The sequence below is a fragment of the Lycium barbarum genome, chromosome 7 (assembly GCF_019175385.1).
Source record: "Lycium barbarum isolate Lr01 chromosome 7, ASM1917538v2, whole genome shotgun sequence".
In the NCBI taxonomy this organism is placed as follows: Eukaryota; Viridiplantae; Streptophyta; class Magnoliopsida; order Solanales; family Solanaceae; genus Lycium; species Lycium barbarum.
Window position 1 is genome coordinate 9,945,901 of NC_083343.1, and position 16,304 is coordinate 9,962,204.

At 35.6% G+C, this 16,304-nt stretch overlaps 2 protein-coding genes across 3 annotated transcripts; one reads left to right on the forward strand and one right to left on the reverse strand.

Annotated features, from left to right (window-relative positions):
- Positions 1-376: 376 nt before the first annotated feature.
- LOC132603093 (protein OS-9 homolog) lies at positions 377-10,351 on the reverse strand. Of its 2 annotated transcripts, XM_060315981.1 has the most exons (8): positions 10,134-10,351; positions 7,806-7,882; positions 5,976-6,176; positions 5,710-5,781; positions 2,781-2,896; positions 2,422-2,488; positions 2,239-2,345; positions 377-911 (listed from the first exon to the last, which is right to left on the reverse strand). In XM_060315981.1, exons 1-8 carry the CDS (start codon positions 10,225-10,227, stop codon positions 665-667), a joined length of 981 nt encoding a protein of 326 aa, XP_060171964.1. In that variant the 5' UTR covers positions 10,228-10,351; the 3' UTR covers positions 377-664. The 2 variants fall into 2 exon arrangements, with proteins under 2 accessions (XP_060171964.1, XP_060171965.1); XM_060315982.1 differs by lacking the exon at positions 7,806-7,882 and having other exon boundaries at positions 10,134-10,272.
- A 911-nt stretch (positions 10,352-11,262) lies between these two features.
- On the forward strand, positions 11,263-14,279 carry LOC132602116 (cell division cycle protein 48 homolog). Its single transcript, XM_060315125.1, has one exon. The coding sequence runs from the start codon at positions 11,703-11,705 to the stop codon at positions 14,142-14,144; it is 2,442 nt and encodes an 813-aa protein (XP_060171108.1). The 5' UTR covers positions 11,263-11,702; the 3' UTR covers positions 14,145-14,279.
- The last annotated feature ends 2,025 nt before the right edge of the window (positions 14,280-16,304 follow it).

The following is a 16,304-nucleotide window of genomic DNA, read 5'->3' on the forward strand; positions in this document are numbered from 1 at the left end:
ACTTGTGTTCTCCATACAATAATTTGTAGAAACATTTTCTCTAGAAAAACAAGTTGCTCAAAAATAAGAAAAATGACTTCCATAGTGAACTTAGGGAAAACAAATTCCGTAGTGACATTTCACATTGATTGTCTCTTCTCCAACCAGAGCCTCTATGCCGACCACCCCTACCCCCACCCGTCTTCATAGTGTTTGTCTAAATTATACACAGATGCTTCTACGACTATTTTCTGCTTACTTACCAAAAGTCAAAAAATAAATAAAAAATCCGCTTATTTTTCAAAAAAAAACATTTTCTAAGAAAATATTTTCCTTCACACCAAACACACCCTTAATCTCGCCAATTAGGCATATCATCTAATATCTTTGAGAATGCTTGAGCTAAAATGCCACCTTATATTATACCCATTCTTGAACAAAAGAAACTTACAACAGTATTTTCTCGATTGACATTAGGGTCATGTTTCCTCAACAAATGTGACTTCTATCCCTATACCTTAAGAAAAATGTTTTTTCCGTTTCCTAAAAGTTCTATACTGAATCAGATAAACAAATAGGAAATAGTAAAAGAGTTGAAACAGCTTGATGTTGATAAGCCAATGAATGTAGCATTCTGCAGTAAATAGAAAATTTCCCTACATTGGTCATGTCTGTATTTATGTTGCTATGGTAGTATGGTGATATTTTCATCTTCTAAATTGTCTCCCTCAACATTGGCATGTTCATCTGAATCGTCTTCCTCCACTTTCACGTGTTCGTCTGAATCACTCGAAGGCTGATACTCTGAGTCTGTCACCATGTCGATCGTTTCATTTTCAAAATTGTCTTCAACAACTTTCGTTTCTGTGTAATCTTTTGGAAGTTTATTACAGTTAATGGTATGCCACACTGGCCTTTCTTCATGAAAGAGCCTGCATACAACAATTAACAATCAGAGCAAATGCTGACGACCAGAATACGCACGAAAAAGTGTTAATGTGCTTATATGGAGAACAAGCTATAAATATCAAGTAAAACCACACACCTAAATGATTGCATAGCAAAAATACTAATATGCCAAAACATATAAGAGTGGTTGTTAACTGTTCAACAGAGTTACCAGTGAATTCCTACTTAATATATATATATTTTTTTTAAATGTAAGAAGGAAGATTGAAGATGTAGCTTTGAAGAAATAGCATAATGCATCAGACTGACGAGAGATCTTTATTCATATTCCAATATATACAGATCTTGGGTATGAAAATATCAACTGAATGGCCATGTCATCATCATTGGATATTAATTTTTAATTGGATCATCTAGACGGTAAAACTTATCCACATCCGGTGTTTGCACCAGTCTAATGAATACATGACACACGTCTTCACATACATTACAATTAATTAACATATATTCTCACCTTAATTTATCAAGGTAAACTAGTAGTATAATTTTAGGTAAACACTGGGTGGGGGTATGTTTGTACCCCTATACATTGCACAACCAAGCATCAAACCCTACAAGTGTAGATTATCTCACAATAAGTTGGCCATCTGACTGCCAGAAAATCAAGGCAACTAAGATTGGAGAAAAAAAAGAAAAACTATCTTAGCCGTATCTGACCTCTTTTTATGTTTTTATTGAGTCGAGGGTCTCTCGGAAACAGCCATCCTACCTTGGTAGGAGTAAGGTCTGCGTACACTCTACCCTCCCCAGACCCCACGTTGTGGGATTTCACTGGGTTGTTGTTGTTGTTGTTGTTGTATCTTATTCCCACAAAATCACAACATGATTAAAGTGGTCGTCTGCTGATTTTTGACTGAGACCTGTAATAAGCATATGCTTTCAGGTTATGGTACTTCTTGACTAAGTTGCTCGGATTCTCCAACAATGCTGCCGCATCCATGTCGGATCCTCCAAAAATACACTACTTTTGGAGGATCCGACATGCACCCGTCGATATTTTTGAAGAGTCTGAGCAACATAGCTTCTTGACTTTTGGCCAGCAGTTTACACTGACATAAAAAACAACTGGATTTCCACTTCCTACCTAGAGACGTCTCAGATTTCTCAATACCTCGGCAGCAGTAACTAATGAAAGCAAGTATTGAAATAGATATAAACAGCTACCAGAAATAATGTCAGCCCAAAAGAGAAAGCATGACCTAGTTCCATTTCTCAGCAGCATAATAGAGAAGAATTGAACAAGAAATCAAGAGGCATAACTTTAGAAAAAAAGCAAGCGGAGTAACTTACGGGTGTTTACAGAGGGTTGGGCAGTGTACAGTGAGCGCGTACTTGCAGGTGGATAATTCAGTTATAGAGCTTATCATAGCTCTAGGTTCTGAGCAAACAAATCTCACCTGGAATTGAGTCCATGAGAAATACAGAATTCTTGGATAGAAACAAATAGCAAAAGGCAAAAGAATAGCTTCATACCTCTGTTTGTCGTGGCTCATTTGTTAAATCACATATGGTTCCATTTGTATAGATATGAGCATGATATCTACAGAAGTCAAAGAGTTGGAGCAATTGATTATTGTGAAGAACAAAATCAGAAAAATTTAATCCATCCACGCATCAGGCAATGTGCTTCAAGTTCAAGAAAGACTTTACAAGAACTTCATAAATTGAATAAATGTTGATAATAGTTATTTTCTGTAGTCAACTACTTATGTGAAACTTGAAACTGAGGAGCATTTGCTTTTAATGGTAGTCAGCAGACGTGCTATGTAGCCAAGGTGTATACTAGAAGCTCTTTCCAAGCCAGTTAGTAACTCACAGTTTGGTATCCATACCTTTGTGATGCATCTTTCGAACGGGGATCCTTTAGTACTGAATTATCTGAGTGATTCTGATGATAAGCTGCGGTAGCCTCGGCATCATAATAACCCAAGATAAATTCTTGAACCAACTGAAAACACATCACAAATATAATTTTTTGATCAAAGACTACAGTTTTTTTTTTTAAGGTAAATAATTGATCAATAATAAATATACTCCCTCCATTTCATTTTATTTGTCTTAGTTTGACCAGGCACGAAGTTAAAAAATGTAAAGAAAACTTTTGAATCTTGTGGTCTTAGCGTGAAGATGTATATAACATACCACCAATACCCTTTGAATCTTGTGGTCTTAACCATACTATGTCATTTTTGTAAGGAAGTGTCATCAAAGGTAAAGTGAGAATGTTGGAATTAAAAAAAAATACCAAATATGGAAAGAGGCATTTTTTTTCAAACAGACTAAAAATAAAAGTAAGATTGTAGGACACATATATTAAGACGGAAAGCGTAAGAAATATTATGCACATAACAATAGGATGCATGTATGATGAACTTACAACAACAACAACAAACCCAGTATAATCCCACTATGTGGGGTCTGGGGAGGGTAGAGTGTACGCAGACCTAGCCCCCACCTTGAAAGGTAGGGCGGCTGTTTCCGAAGCATGTATGATGAACTTAAGAAATGCAATTGCATAATAATACATCCATCCTTTCATATGTTGACCTTTTTTTTTTTTGAATAAATATGTTTGTGCTGCGTTTTATTTTGGTGGACCCAAATATGAAATCTACACTTAAATGAGAAATCCACCAAGTTCAAACTGTCAAATCGGTATTTACTACTATATCATAATATTTTGATTTTGATATGACATCTCTATACACTTCACATCTTTCAACTTTTATCTTTTCAATTACACCATTAAGCAAAATGTAAAATTACAATACAAATCTGCATCCAGAGGATATATAAAAGATATGACAGAACAAACAGTTTAATTCCGTTTGCATATTTACAGCAATCCTGTTTGAAATGGACTTGCAGACAATCCTTAAAGTCCAGTAGCCATCTGTCTTTTATATTATAGATGTAATAAGCAAAAAACCACAAGAACAAGAAAATTTCAGAACATGTAAGAAGTAAACTATTCGTTTTTTTTCCTTCCTCCATTTCCAGCTCAGAAAATGTTGCCTCAAAGATTCTGGCATCACCCACTGGGCCTGGATATAGTAAGAAATCTATACCAGATCTCCTTGGGTATTTCAAATTTAAATATAATAGCTCATTCAACTTCAACACCATGAAAGTCAACATGATTCACACAAAATGGAACGGGGGAATGGGATGGCCTAGTGGTCGAGAGACGGGAGTAACATGATGTTCGGCCATAAATTGCATATATTTAGCCATTGTTGCCTCACATTTTAGTACTTTTAATTGTCTTTTGAGTATTAATTGTAATGAGTTGTGCTTAATATTATATTTTACTATGTAGGAATAAAGAGGTGTAAAGGTGAAGAGATTTGAAGCAAAATCGACTGAAAAGTGTTGAAGTTACAAAAAGAGAAAATAAATAAACAAAAAAAAGGGACGAAGGCATGACAAGAAGCCAACAAATAATAGTAAAATGAAGCAAGCAGCTTAATGGAGCTTACCTTAGCTTTTGTCTATGTAGCATTAAAGTTAGCAAAGAAGACGAAAGAAAATGCAGAACTGTTCTCTGACTCTCTGTTGGTTCCGCGTTTCATCCGCAATGCGGGTCTGATGCGAGCCCGCGATTTTTCCTGGTCCGAGTTGGATTTGGTTTTTAAAAGCCCAGGCTTTTTAGTACCCTATAAATACATATTCTACACGGTTTTGACATAACTTTGGATAGCTTGTAACCCTTAGTTCATAACTTTGGACCTAGAGAGAGCTTGGAGCCGCCGTGGAGGCCATAGTTACAGGGTTTTATCTTCTCTTTCTGTAACACTTATTTTGATATTTTTATTCGGATGATTTGTTATTTTTCCTCCATGTCTATGTGGAGCTAAGCTCTTTAGTTCTAGGGCTGTGACACAAACATGAAAGTTGACGTTTGATTATCGTTTCTATCTATTGATTTTCTATCTTTGGGTTATTTATTTATTCTTGGTCTTAATTGTTTGATTACTTGATCACTAATTGAACACTATCTGTGGTGCGGGAATTGGACTTGAGAAAGGGAATTCACGCACGTAATAAGAATAAATAGAGTTTGTTCGATTTAATCGTTTTGCTACTAAGGATAGAGATATACCCTTTAGCCCTACTTAGTTGAATACGGAGAAATAAATGCGTTCTTGTTACCTCTGACGACCATAGAGATATAGGCGTTATAGTAGCATCTACAGGCTTGTGAGTAGTTCGAGAGAATATCATAACGTTATAATTAGCCCGTCAACTATTAACCCATAGGTAGAACGATTTGAAAACTCAACTGGATTGTTAGTGGTCATAGCCCTAGATCTATCTCTTCTCCGTTAAAAATTTGTTCTTTCTTGGTTGAAGTTCATTAATTGTTTTCTTTTATTTTTAATTAGTTTACAAATATAATTTGGATTTTATTTCTTGTTTAGATAATTAGCATTAGTTTAATTTGATAAATAGTTAATTATAAGTCTCTGTGGGATCGATATCTGGACTTAACAGTCTATATTACTTGTACGACCACGTATACTTGCGTGTGCGTTTGGGAGCAACATAACAACCTAGAGATCCTAGGTTCAAATCCCAAAGCAGAATTGGTATCCAATGTTAGCATTTGACTCTTCGAATTTTCTGAAACGAACTCACCACCAATCACATTACAGGAGCTTTAGCAAAAGGCAACAAGGAGTCAGCCTATTAAAATATTTAAAGTATTCTAGGTGGAAAAATGCCTGAAGTAGTCATACTAAAAAGCGAAGTTAAGCATACCTTCTCATCCTCCAAATGAACTTGCCTCAACTTGTTCTTGTAGCAGAATTCATATGACCACCACCCTTCTTGCTGTAGAAAAGTTTGATAATACAAGATAACAGATACACAAAATTAGACTACCTCTTTCCCAACGCATCAGCTAGAGGGTACCGAAAAAACTTATAGTTGAACAAAATTTTCATTAGTTATGTACTTGGAAGAAGGTCTGAAGATATTTAACTTATCTAAATCAGGTGGAAGGGAGGAACTAGATGGATTCTCACCCTAACAAGACATCGATCCTTCAGTACTTCAAGTAGTTCATCTGGTGTCTTCCACTTGATGCGTTTCTCAGTGTCCACAACCAAACTGCTTATATTGGTTGTCACTGGTTTACCAATCTTCGGTTTATCGACTTTTGGCAAATAACAGAGAAATTTCTCCCCATTTTTGTTGGGCATAAGAATAGTTTCCTGGTCATCATCCTGCAAAACAGAGCGCATCAGTACATCAGATTTGGGACAAATAATACATGCAAATTTACCCTCCATCTCATCATAGTTCGCTCACAATATCAGGTCAAATTTCTGTATTCACTTCCCTTCAACCGATAGGTTGCATAGAAAATTAATGAAAATATCAGTTGCACTTTTCCCTCAGGCACCAAAGAATCCTAAATATTCTCAAATTTATCCCACAATTCATAAACCTCAAGTTACCAGGGTCACCACTGAAGGATCCTAAGGGTGCCAGTACACTTCTTCAATACATTGATCAAAAGAGGCTATTCAACATGATTCCATAGTAGTCCCTCATACGTATAACATAGATTTAAATTCTTAATTTTATTTTTTTTTTGAAAATGTCACATTGGTATGTATTGACTTGATCAGTGCATAGATTGCACTGGAACCATATTTACAGCAAAAGTGAGAAAGCTGATCCAAAACTCTGAAAATCTAACAAGAGCCTAGGATTTCAATTATGGATTCAGTCTCCTCAAGGTAAATCTGTTTGCACCAAAAACAAAAAAGTTTGACACAATTTAGCTTGATCTTTTGTACATCACTACTACTGTCTTCAAAGCACCGTGAATTTCTCTCTTTCCATATTGTCCACCAAATGCAAGCTGGGACAATCCTCCATCTATCTCTGTCTGAGGCTCCTATTCCTGCCTCCTCCCAAATATGGAGTAGATTAGTAATCCTGTGTTTTAGTTGCAAGAACAATAGAATCTAAAAGTATTCATGTGTTTTTCACGCTAGTACTGAGTTTTAGATGATAGGTATGGGTAGTCTGGATACATAGTATAGCAATAAAAATTCGTGCTTTGGGTTGACACCCTCTCTGGCTCGTCAATTAACACAATATCTTTTTCAGCAAATAGCATACACCATGGGACCTCATCTTGTATTATGTTGGTCAGCTCATCCATAGCAAGGGGTAAACATATAGGGGCTCAATGCCGATCCCTGGTGTGGACCCATTGTCATGACTTATGGGAGTGAGAGTGAAGCAGAAAACGAAAACTAGAAACTTGAAATAACTTGTCACAACTCATAACCCTCTAACTTGCAAAATATATGCCCAGGAAAATAACAGGAAACCATAGAAGTTCTTGGACAGAAGTATGGACACGGTTTAAGTAGCATTCCCTCTGTTTCAATTTGTTTGTCTTACTTTCCTTTTTAATCCGTTTAAAAAAGAATGCCTCTTTCCTTTTTGGCAACTCTTTAATTCCAACTTTCCACATGGCATGTTTAAGACCACAAGATTAAAGGGCATTATACATTCTACATATCTTTAATTTAATACCACAAGATTCAAAAGTCTTCTAGTTACCTTTACCTCAAAAAAAAAAATATATCAAAAGTCTTCTTTACTTTCTTAAACTTCGTGTCAAGTCAAAACCAGAAAAACAAATTGAGCGGAGGGAGTACTTTTTTGGTCTCAGTAGAGGTGTACTTTCCAGTTTACATCCACTTCTAATTTTGAGATCCTTAGAATCTTTTTATACTTAAAGATCACCTTATATTTGCAAGAATATAATGATTTTGAGGTGCATGGTGTGCCTATGAATACGTTAAAAGTGGTAGATATGACAAATAACTTACCGGGTGGAAAGGTGCGTCTTCTGAATAAAACTCTACCTTATATTTTGGCTCTTTAGAACTTCGACTGAATGATGCACCTGATACAAACAGGAACGAACCAATAAATCTGCTGTAAAGTATTCTTTTTTGAGCCAGATGGGAACTTTGTAAGCACTAGTGCAGTCAAGTGAACAAAAAGGCCGTTCGTTCCTATCTCATTCAAGAATAATAATATAGTGTGTGAACCAGTTCTTCTAGAAGCTTTTTATTATGACGTCTCTTTTCCTAGATGAGTGAGCTATTTTCATATTGATTTTCAATGACTTCAGAAAAAACTTACTTAAACAACTGCAAAAAATAGGAGTTAAAAACACATGTGTCCAAATGCACAGGCTGCATCAAGCTCCTCAAACTATGACTATATTCAAGAAAATGGACATACATAGAGCTTGAGTATCAAATTTGAACTTCAATACAGCAGTATCAAAAAGGTTATTGTGTACAAAACATTATTTTGCCAAGGGTAGATCTAGAACACAGAAACCGGAATTTGTAGGATTAGCGTAGAAGGTCAGTAGGTAGTTGAGTGTTGTGCTACTTATCCTTTCATACTAGTAGTCGTAGTATTATTCTTGTAGTTTCTTGTCATTCGATTTCTGCTACTATCTGTTGTTTCTTGTACTTTGATTATCGTATTAATTTGTGGTAGTTACAACTCTTTTTTTCCAGACATCTTTATCATGCTTTTTATAGTATTTTGCCATGACTTTTTATACCGCTTTGACTTGTTTATCCTTGTGCCGAGGGTCTATAAAAAACAACCTCTCTACCTCCCAAGATAGGGGTAAGGTCTCGTACACTCTACCATCCCCAGACCCCACTTTGTGGGATTTCACTGGTTATGTTGTTGTTGTTGCATTCAGAATAGTCAGCTCAAGCTAGTGAAGGAAGCTTTGGCACAGCGATAGAGTTTCTCTTTTGGTGACTAGCACATTTTGACGTGTGGACAGCCTCTTTTTGGAAATGCAAGGGGAAGGTTGTGAACAGTATACACCTACTCTTCCCCTACCCCCAACCTATGTTGCTCGGACCCTTCACTTTTGCCGCCGTACCCGTGTCCGACACGACACGACACGGGTTTGGGTACGGAATTCGTGTCGGATCCGGTCAATAGAGATCGGATACTTTGACCGAAATTCATGACCAAATTAAAGAAAAATTTTGAGATTATGATTTCTCAAGATAACAAAAAGTAGAGATTTGAAGACATGAGATGGCATACCTTCAATATTATGTAGAAAATTTAACTAGTTTCTCGGAGCACACAGTCTAGCACCTAGTAGAATGGAAGATTGAATCACATGTCTGGTACAAACTACATGTAGGTGCTTCCACAAAAAGCTCTCATAATCTAGGCATATTCTTGTAGCTATATTATTAGAATTTTGAATTATTTTTGCCGAATCCCCGCACTCGTATCCGTACCCGGATCCGTACCCACGAATCTTAAAATTTAGATCATGCCGAGTCCGACCTCTAGATCCATACCCGTATCCGACACCCGCACCCGAGTCCGAGCAACATAGCCCCCAACACTAGCCGGGGAGCACAGGGTAAGCCTAACTCCCTGTCCAGCTCAAGCTAATACTCCCAACTATTAGTTAAAGCTTCTAGTAGTAAATATTTAGCCCTCCAAAGAGCATCAACCAATTAAAGCTCCGTCTTTTTTTTTTTTGGGGTGCAATTCTATTAACCATTTCAGTAAAAATAATCATTCTAAAACAACAACAACAACAACAACAACAAAAAAAAAAAAAAAAAAACCTAGAAATGTTATTTCCCTTTCCAATCATACTTCATTAACAACACGCTTACAATTCTAATTATCCAATAATCTCTTTAAATTAAGCAAATACTCCCTCCATCCTAATTTTTCTAATACTTTTCGGTTTTCGAGAGTCAATTTGACTAAACTTTGAAGCTAAATTAGATTAGATTAACTCAATATTTTAAGATTAAAATTTATATATTTGAAAAATACATGAAAAGTACTACTATAAGTTTGCAACTTTTTCTCATATCAATTTGGTGGAAAAAAAAAATACTACCTTAAAATGTTAGTCAAAGTCCATGCAGTTTGAATCTCGGAAAATCAAAAGTATCACATAAATTGAGACAGAGGGAGTAATTCGATACAGAATTCAACAAGAACAAAAATAATTACAAGCTAAACTTCAAAATCCAATTTTTTCTACAATTATCACATCTATAATGGCATTGTTACATTATTTTAATTTTCTGCTTCAGCATTGAGAAATAAAAAATAAATTTTTGAGATTTTGGGGGTACCTGTATGAGCAGATAATATCTGGGAAGAGGAAACGACATCGTATAGCACATTAATTGACAAAAATACAACAATCCAACAACATACGGATCTCATTTTTTGAAACCCTAATTGTGGTGTAGATTAGGATACAGTGGTCTGCGAAACAGAGAATCGCTCATAGGACTGAATAGTAATAGTTGGTTTTAACGGATGAATGTTGCCTTGTTAAACAACTTCCTTATCTGAATTCAATATTATTATTATAGTAGTATTTTTCCTTACTTATTTTTAAATTAAAAATTAGTTCTAATTGAAATGTGTTAATTTGACTAGGCAAGATGTTTACGAAATAAAGAAATAGTTTTTAAACTTATGAACTAAACTAAAGATGTGTATAATGTACTAAAATGTCATTTGAATCTTGTGGTGGTTATAAAGTTACTGTGTATGATATGTTTGAATTTTTAACTTACTAAATATAGAAAAAATCATTCTTTCTGATCAAATAAAAAAGAAAAGTAAGACATCTAAATTGGGACAGAAGGAATATATATTTGAATATGTCAACTTTTTATAATTTTAAGTTAATCAAATTAAAAAAAAAATGCCTTTCAAAGATTAGTATGATGTCATATAAAATAAAAATAAAGAGATTAGAATTTACGAATAAAAGAAGCACAATATAAACTTTTTTGTTTTTTCCAGAGGAGGTGGAATTTTACGAAAAATAAATTTGATAAATACGTTTTACAGATTATTAAATGCAAATTTTGCGAAAATAAATATCATAAGAAAATTGAGTGTTCACTTGTAATATTATTCTTCAGGACTTGTTTTTCACGACTTAGAAATATAAGACTTTTCAAATTCGTTGTTAATAATGAAGGATACACATTGGATGTTATGTTGTGACAATGAATGCCTTCAATCAAATTCTTCCTTGTGCTCCCCAAGTTGTACAACAACAAATTCCGTGTAATCTCACAACTCATAAGTGAGTCTAGAAAGGATAGCGTACAGTGTACAGTGTACAGAAACATTATTCCTAGTTTCCTACCTACGAGAAGGTAAAGAGGCAATTTGCACTTGTTGGCATGTCTTCAATTTTATTTATATCAACTGGGCATTTTATTTATCTCCAAAATAAAAAATAGAGTATCTATTACAATTGTGTTGAGGGAATGCAAAATTACTTGCTCCTAATTCTTTAGTCTTTCCTGCAAGATAGCTAGTGTTATTTTTAGTACAAATGAGATGAGTTAAATGCAATAAGTACTTTCAAAATTTTGTACAAACTAGAAAATCCAATTTACTTAAAAAAAAAAAATTAACGATCCTTTTTTCCAACTTATTCCTTATAGAAAACGGACTACAAAAATAAAGTCCTTTTCCGGCACAAAAATAGAAACTTTAATTATCAAGAAAAACAATTCCCAGTAATAAAGCTTTCCATATCACATTCGGACAAAGAGAAAAGCAAACCTATAAATACCCCTTAAACCTCCAAGCAATTTCACACAATCTCTCTTCTTACAATTCTTAAACCCTTCATAAACCCCAATTCTTGATTTCTTTACAAAAATAACACCATGAAAAAACAAAAAAGATCTCGTGAAGAACCAAAAGAAACCAAAAAAGATTACAGCACAGCAATTCTTGTTAGAAAAAAAGCACCTAATCGTCTCATAATTGATGAATCAATCAAAGACGAAAATTCCAGTGTTTTTCTCAACCCAATAACAATGGAAAAGCTACAACTTTTTTGTGGTGACACTGTTTTAATCAAAGGTAAAAGAAAAAGAGACACAGTTGGTATTGCATGTATTGATGAAACATGTGAAGAACCAAAGATACGTATGAACAAAGTTTTACGTAACAACTTACGTATACGTCTAGGTGACATTGCATCTATCCATCTTTGTGACAATATTCAATATGGAAAAAGAATTCATCTACTTCCTATTGATGATACTGTTGAAGGTTTAACAGGTGATCTTTTTGAAGTTTATTTAAAACCTTATTTTCAAGATTGTTATCGTCCTTTAAGGAAAGGTGATATATTTAATGTACGAGGTGGTATGAGGTGTGTTGAGTTTAAGGTTATGGAAACTGACCCTCCTGAGTATTGTATTGTTGCTCCGGAAACTGAGATTTTCGTCGGTGATGAACCTGTTAAGAGGGAAGATGAAGATCAATTGAATTCGATTGGTTACGATGATGTTGGAGGATTTAGGAAACAAATGGCTCAAATTAGGGAGTTGGTTGAGTTGCCATTGAGACATCCACAACTTTTTAAGTGTATTGGTGTGAAACCACCTAAAGGAATACTTTTATATGGACCTCCTGGCTCGGGGAAAACAACGATAGCCCGAGCTGTTGCTAATGAAACTGGTGCGTTTTTCTTGGTTATTAATGGACCTGAGATCATGTCTAAGATGGCTGGTGAAAGCGAGGGTAATTTGAGGAAAGTGTTCAAGGAAGCTGAGAAGAATGCACCGTCTATTATCTTCATCGATGAGATTGATTCCATCGCGCCTAATAGGGAAAAGACACACGGGGAGGTGGAAAGAAGGATTGTTTCTCAGCTACTGACGTTGATGGATGGGCTTAAATCGCGTGCACATGTTATCGTTATGGGTGCAACGAATAGGCCTAATACGATCGATCCTGCATTGAGGAGGTTTGGGAGATTCGATAGGGAAATTGACATTGGTGTCCCTGATGAGGTTGGACGCCTTGAGATTCTTCGTGTCCACACGAAGAACATGAAGCTTGGAGAGGATGTTGATTTGGAAAGCGTTGCACGGGACACACACGGTCATGTTGGTGCTGATTTAGCAGCATTGACTACTGAGGCCGCGCTTCAATGCATTAGGGAAAAGATGGCTGTGATTGACTTGGAAGATGAAACTATCGATGCTGAGGTACTGAATTCCATGGCGGTTGGTAACGAACATTTTAAGGCTGCTTTAGGCAATAGCAACCCTTGTTCTCTTCGCGAGACAGTTGTTGAAGTTCCAAACGTTTCGTGGGAGGATATTGGAGGGCTCGAGACTGTCAAACGCGAGCTTCAAGAGACGGTTCAGTATCCTGTGGAACATCCTGAATTGTTTGAGAAATATGGCATGTCCCCATCAAAGGGTGTCCTGTTTCATGGCCCGCCCGGATGTGGGAAAACTCTGCTGGCTAAGGCGATTGCGAACGAATGCCAAGCAAACTTCATCAGTGTCAAAGGTCCTGAATTGCTCACAATGTATTTTGGAGAAAGTGAAGCTAATGTTAGGGAGCTTTTCGAAAAGGCACGCCAATCAGCGCCCTGCATTCTGTTTTTCGACGAATTAGACTCGATTGCTGTTAAGAGAGGGAATTCCAGAGGGGATGCTGGTGGTGCTGCTGATAGAGTTTTAAATCAGCTCCTGACCGAAATGGACGGAATGACAGCCAAAAAAACCGTTTTCATTATAGGTGCAACCAATAGGCCAGACATAATTGATCCGGCACTACTAAGGCCCGGGCGTCTTGACCAATTGATATACATTCCTCTCCCTGATGAAGAATCAAGATACCAAATTTTCCGCTCATCTTTAAGAAAATCGCCTGTTTCAAGCAAAGTAGACTTTAGACTCCTTGCTAAGATGACTGAAGGGTTTAGTGGGGCAGACATTACTGAAATATGTCAACGCGCTTGCAAAAACGCGGTCAGGGAAGATATTGAAAAGGACATTGAGAGGGAGAAGAGGCGAATGGAGAATCCTGATATGATGGAGGAAGATATGAAAGAAGAGGTTGCAGAAATTAAAGTTGCACACTTTGAGGAATCTATGAAGTATGCTAGAAGAAGTGTTAGTGATTTTGATATTTTGAAGTACCATGATTTTGCTCAGTCTTTGCAGCAGGCAAGAGGCTTTGGTAAAGATTTCAAATTCTCAAATTACAACAACAATGCTGTGGAAGGATTAGCTACTAAGAAAAATCCTTTTGAGAATTGTGCTGGAGTTGAAGATTGTGATGATGCTGAGCTATATGATTAGGATCTTATAGTTTCTTTTTACTGAATTTTTTGTTGTTTTCTCTGTTCAAGATTCCATTTATTCCTTGCTTTATATAGTTGATTGCTCTTTTGTAGTCTTTTTGTTTCAGTTCAATGAGTAAGTAGTAAAAATATTTCAGCCTTTTGTGTCTTGGTGTTTGCAGATTACACTTTTTTTCAATCATAGTAACATTAGTAATAATTCAGAGAGAACTTGTGAGAATAAATTTGACAACTTTACTTTTAAACAGTAATATTAGAAAAAGGTAACAACTTCTTTTCAGTTGATGTTCCAATACTCAATTTCTTTAACCATAAAGTTGAAACTAACTCCAATAACAGCTAGTGATTTTGTTTTTCTATCATGTCTCAGTACATAAATAAAAAGAGAAAGGGCATCATGTTAGGTGAAAACTCTATCCATTTGATGCTATATGTTCAATTGTACATGGAGTTAAAAGAAAAGTGTCTATATCAACATACAATAAGTCAAACGATTACCTCTTGATTCCAAACTAACTGGTATCAATTACTCCCTCCGGATAAAAAATAGCGTCCACTTAGCCTTTTTTTTAAGGTAAAAAAGAGTGTTTACTTATCAAATCAAGAAAGAATTAACATTATTTTTTCAGATTTGCTCCTAGTAAGTGCTATGTGATCAAATCCAATAACTATTTAATTAAGGACAGTTTAGTCAAATTACCTATTTTTTTTTAGGAGTTAGCATTTTTTAAGGGGTATACAAATTGTTAAGTGGACGCTCTTTTTATCCCGAGGGAATCTTAATACTCATTTTATTCTGTTCAGGTTAAAGTGAAGTAGAATGAAATTAGACAAATGTTCTTCCTAGTAGTAATAGTCCATTGACATGACATCAGAAGCTTCAGTTAGCACTTTATGACTCAAAAAGGGGGAAAGAAAAATATGCATTAATTGATATCATTAATATTTATTGAGGCTGCTTTTAATTTCTAAAGAGATGAGTGTAGGGTCAGTTTCAGGTTTGGTTTTGAAGCATTAATTGGAATAAATATAAAAAATCAAAGAAATTGAGCAAGTATCATTATCAACGCAAATTAAAGGGGGGAAAAAGAGGAGGACATTATGCAAAAGAAACCAAAAAGAAATGGAGTAGTAATAGAATATTATTTTTGACGCTTCTAAAGTTGACCATTTTTTCTTCTATCTAAACTGATCTTTCCTATCATTACTTGTAGCTAATTAACACATGTTAGTTGATTCAAATTGTTTTTAATTGACTAAATAAACGTGCAATATTCAATTCAAAAAGAAAAAGAGTTTCAATGGTGCTTGATTTGCCAACTCTATGTCGTCTCCTACACGAAATTGAATAATTTAACATATCATCTTAAGGGTTAATACCTGTGATTTAAAAGGCTGTTTTGGGGCACTGGCAAAACTCATTGAGACTTTCGTGTGGGGTTAGTTCCGTAAGGCTTACGTCTTAAGTGTCCGACTGTACGTCCTAAACACATCTAACGTTCGGGGCTCGCCTAAAGGTTCTTACACAAATTATGTGTCAAATTCCTTAATTAATACCGTTGATCCTCGTAATTTTTTAAGAAATGAATGATGCTTAACAGTTTTTTCATCTATAGAAATAAGAAGATTGAGAATAACTAAAATAACAAGCTGCAGTATTACATATTGACTATTTAAGAACATCGTGAGGGTAAATATCACTTAACATTTCTTTTCAAAATACATAGACGAATTTTACATCTTCAGTTCTTCACTTGTCATTGATCATTATGTTGTTGTCCTATGTCTCAAAATTATCATATTTTATTATGACTTAATTACGTTGTATGTTAATTAAGGTAACAATGCTACCAAAATTGTTCCACCTTTTTAAAATCTTACCGAAAATTGTTCCACGTTGTATGTTATTATGACTCTCTCTCTCTCTCTCTCTCTCTCTCTCTCTCTCTCTCTCTCTCTCTCTCTCTCTCTCTCTCTCTCTCAATCACCGAAAAAATCCACTCAAATCTGGTGGTGGTGAGCGAGGTGATGTGGCTGGTGGTTTCCGTCGGAGCTCCGAGGGGATCTCTTCGAGGGAGTGCTACAGATGAACGGAAGGGAGAAAGTCTGTTGCTGCTCGTCAAAGAGGCAGCGAGCTCATTGGAGCCTGGAAGATCCT

Coding starts and splice junctions, on each gene's coding strand:
- LOC132603093 (XM_060315981.1), bottom strand. CDS start 10,227: ATGAGATCCGTATGTTGTTGGATTGTTGTATTTTTGTCAATTAATGTG. Junction 5,782..5,975: donor AGGATCGATGTCTTGTTAGG/GTGAGAATCCAT, acceptor ACTTTTCTACAG/CAAGAAGGGTGGTGGTCATA. Junction 2,897..5,709: donor TTCATTTGGAGGATGAGAAG/GTATGCTTAACT, acceptor ATGTGTTTTCAG/TTGGTTCAAGAATTTATCTT.
- LOC132602116 (XM_060315125.1), top strand. CDS start 11,703: ATGAAAAAACAAAAAAGATCTCGTGAAGAACCAAAAGAAACCAAAAAA.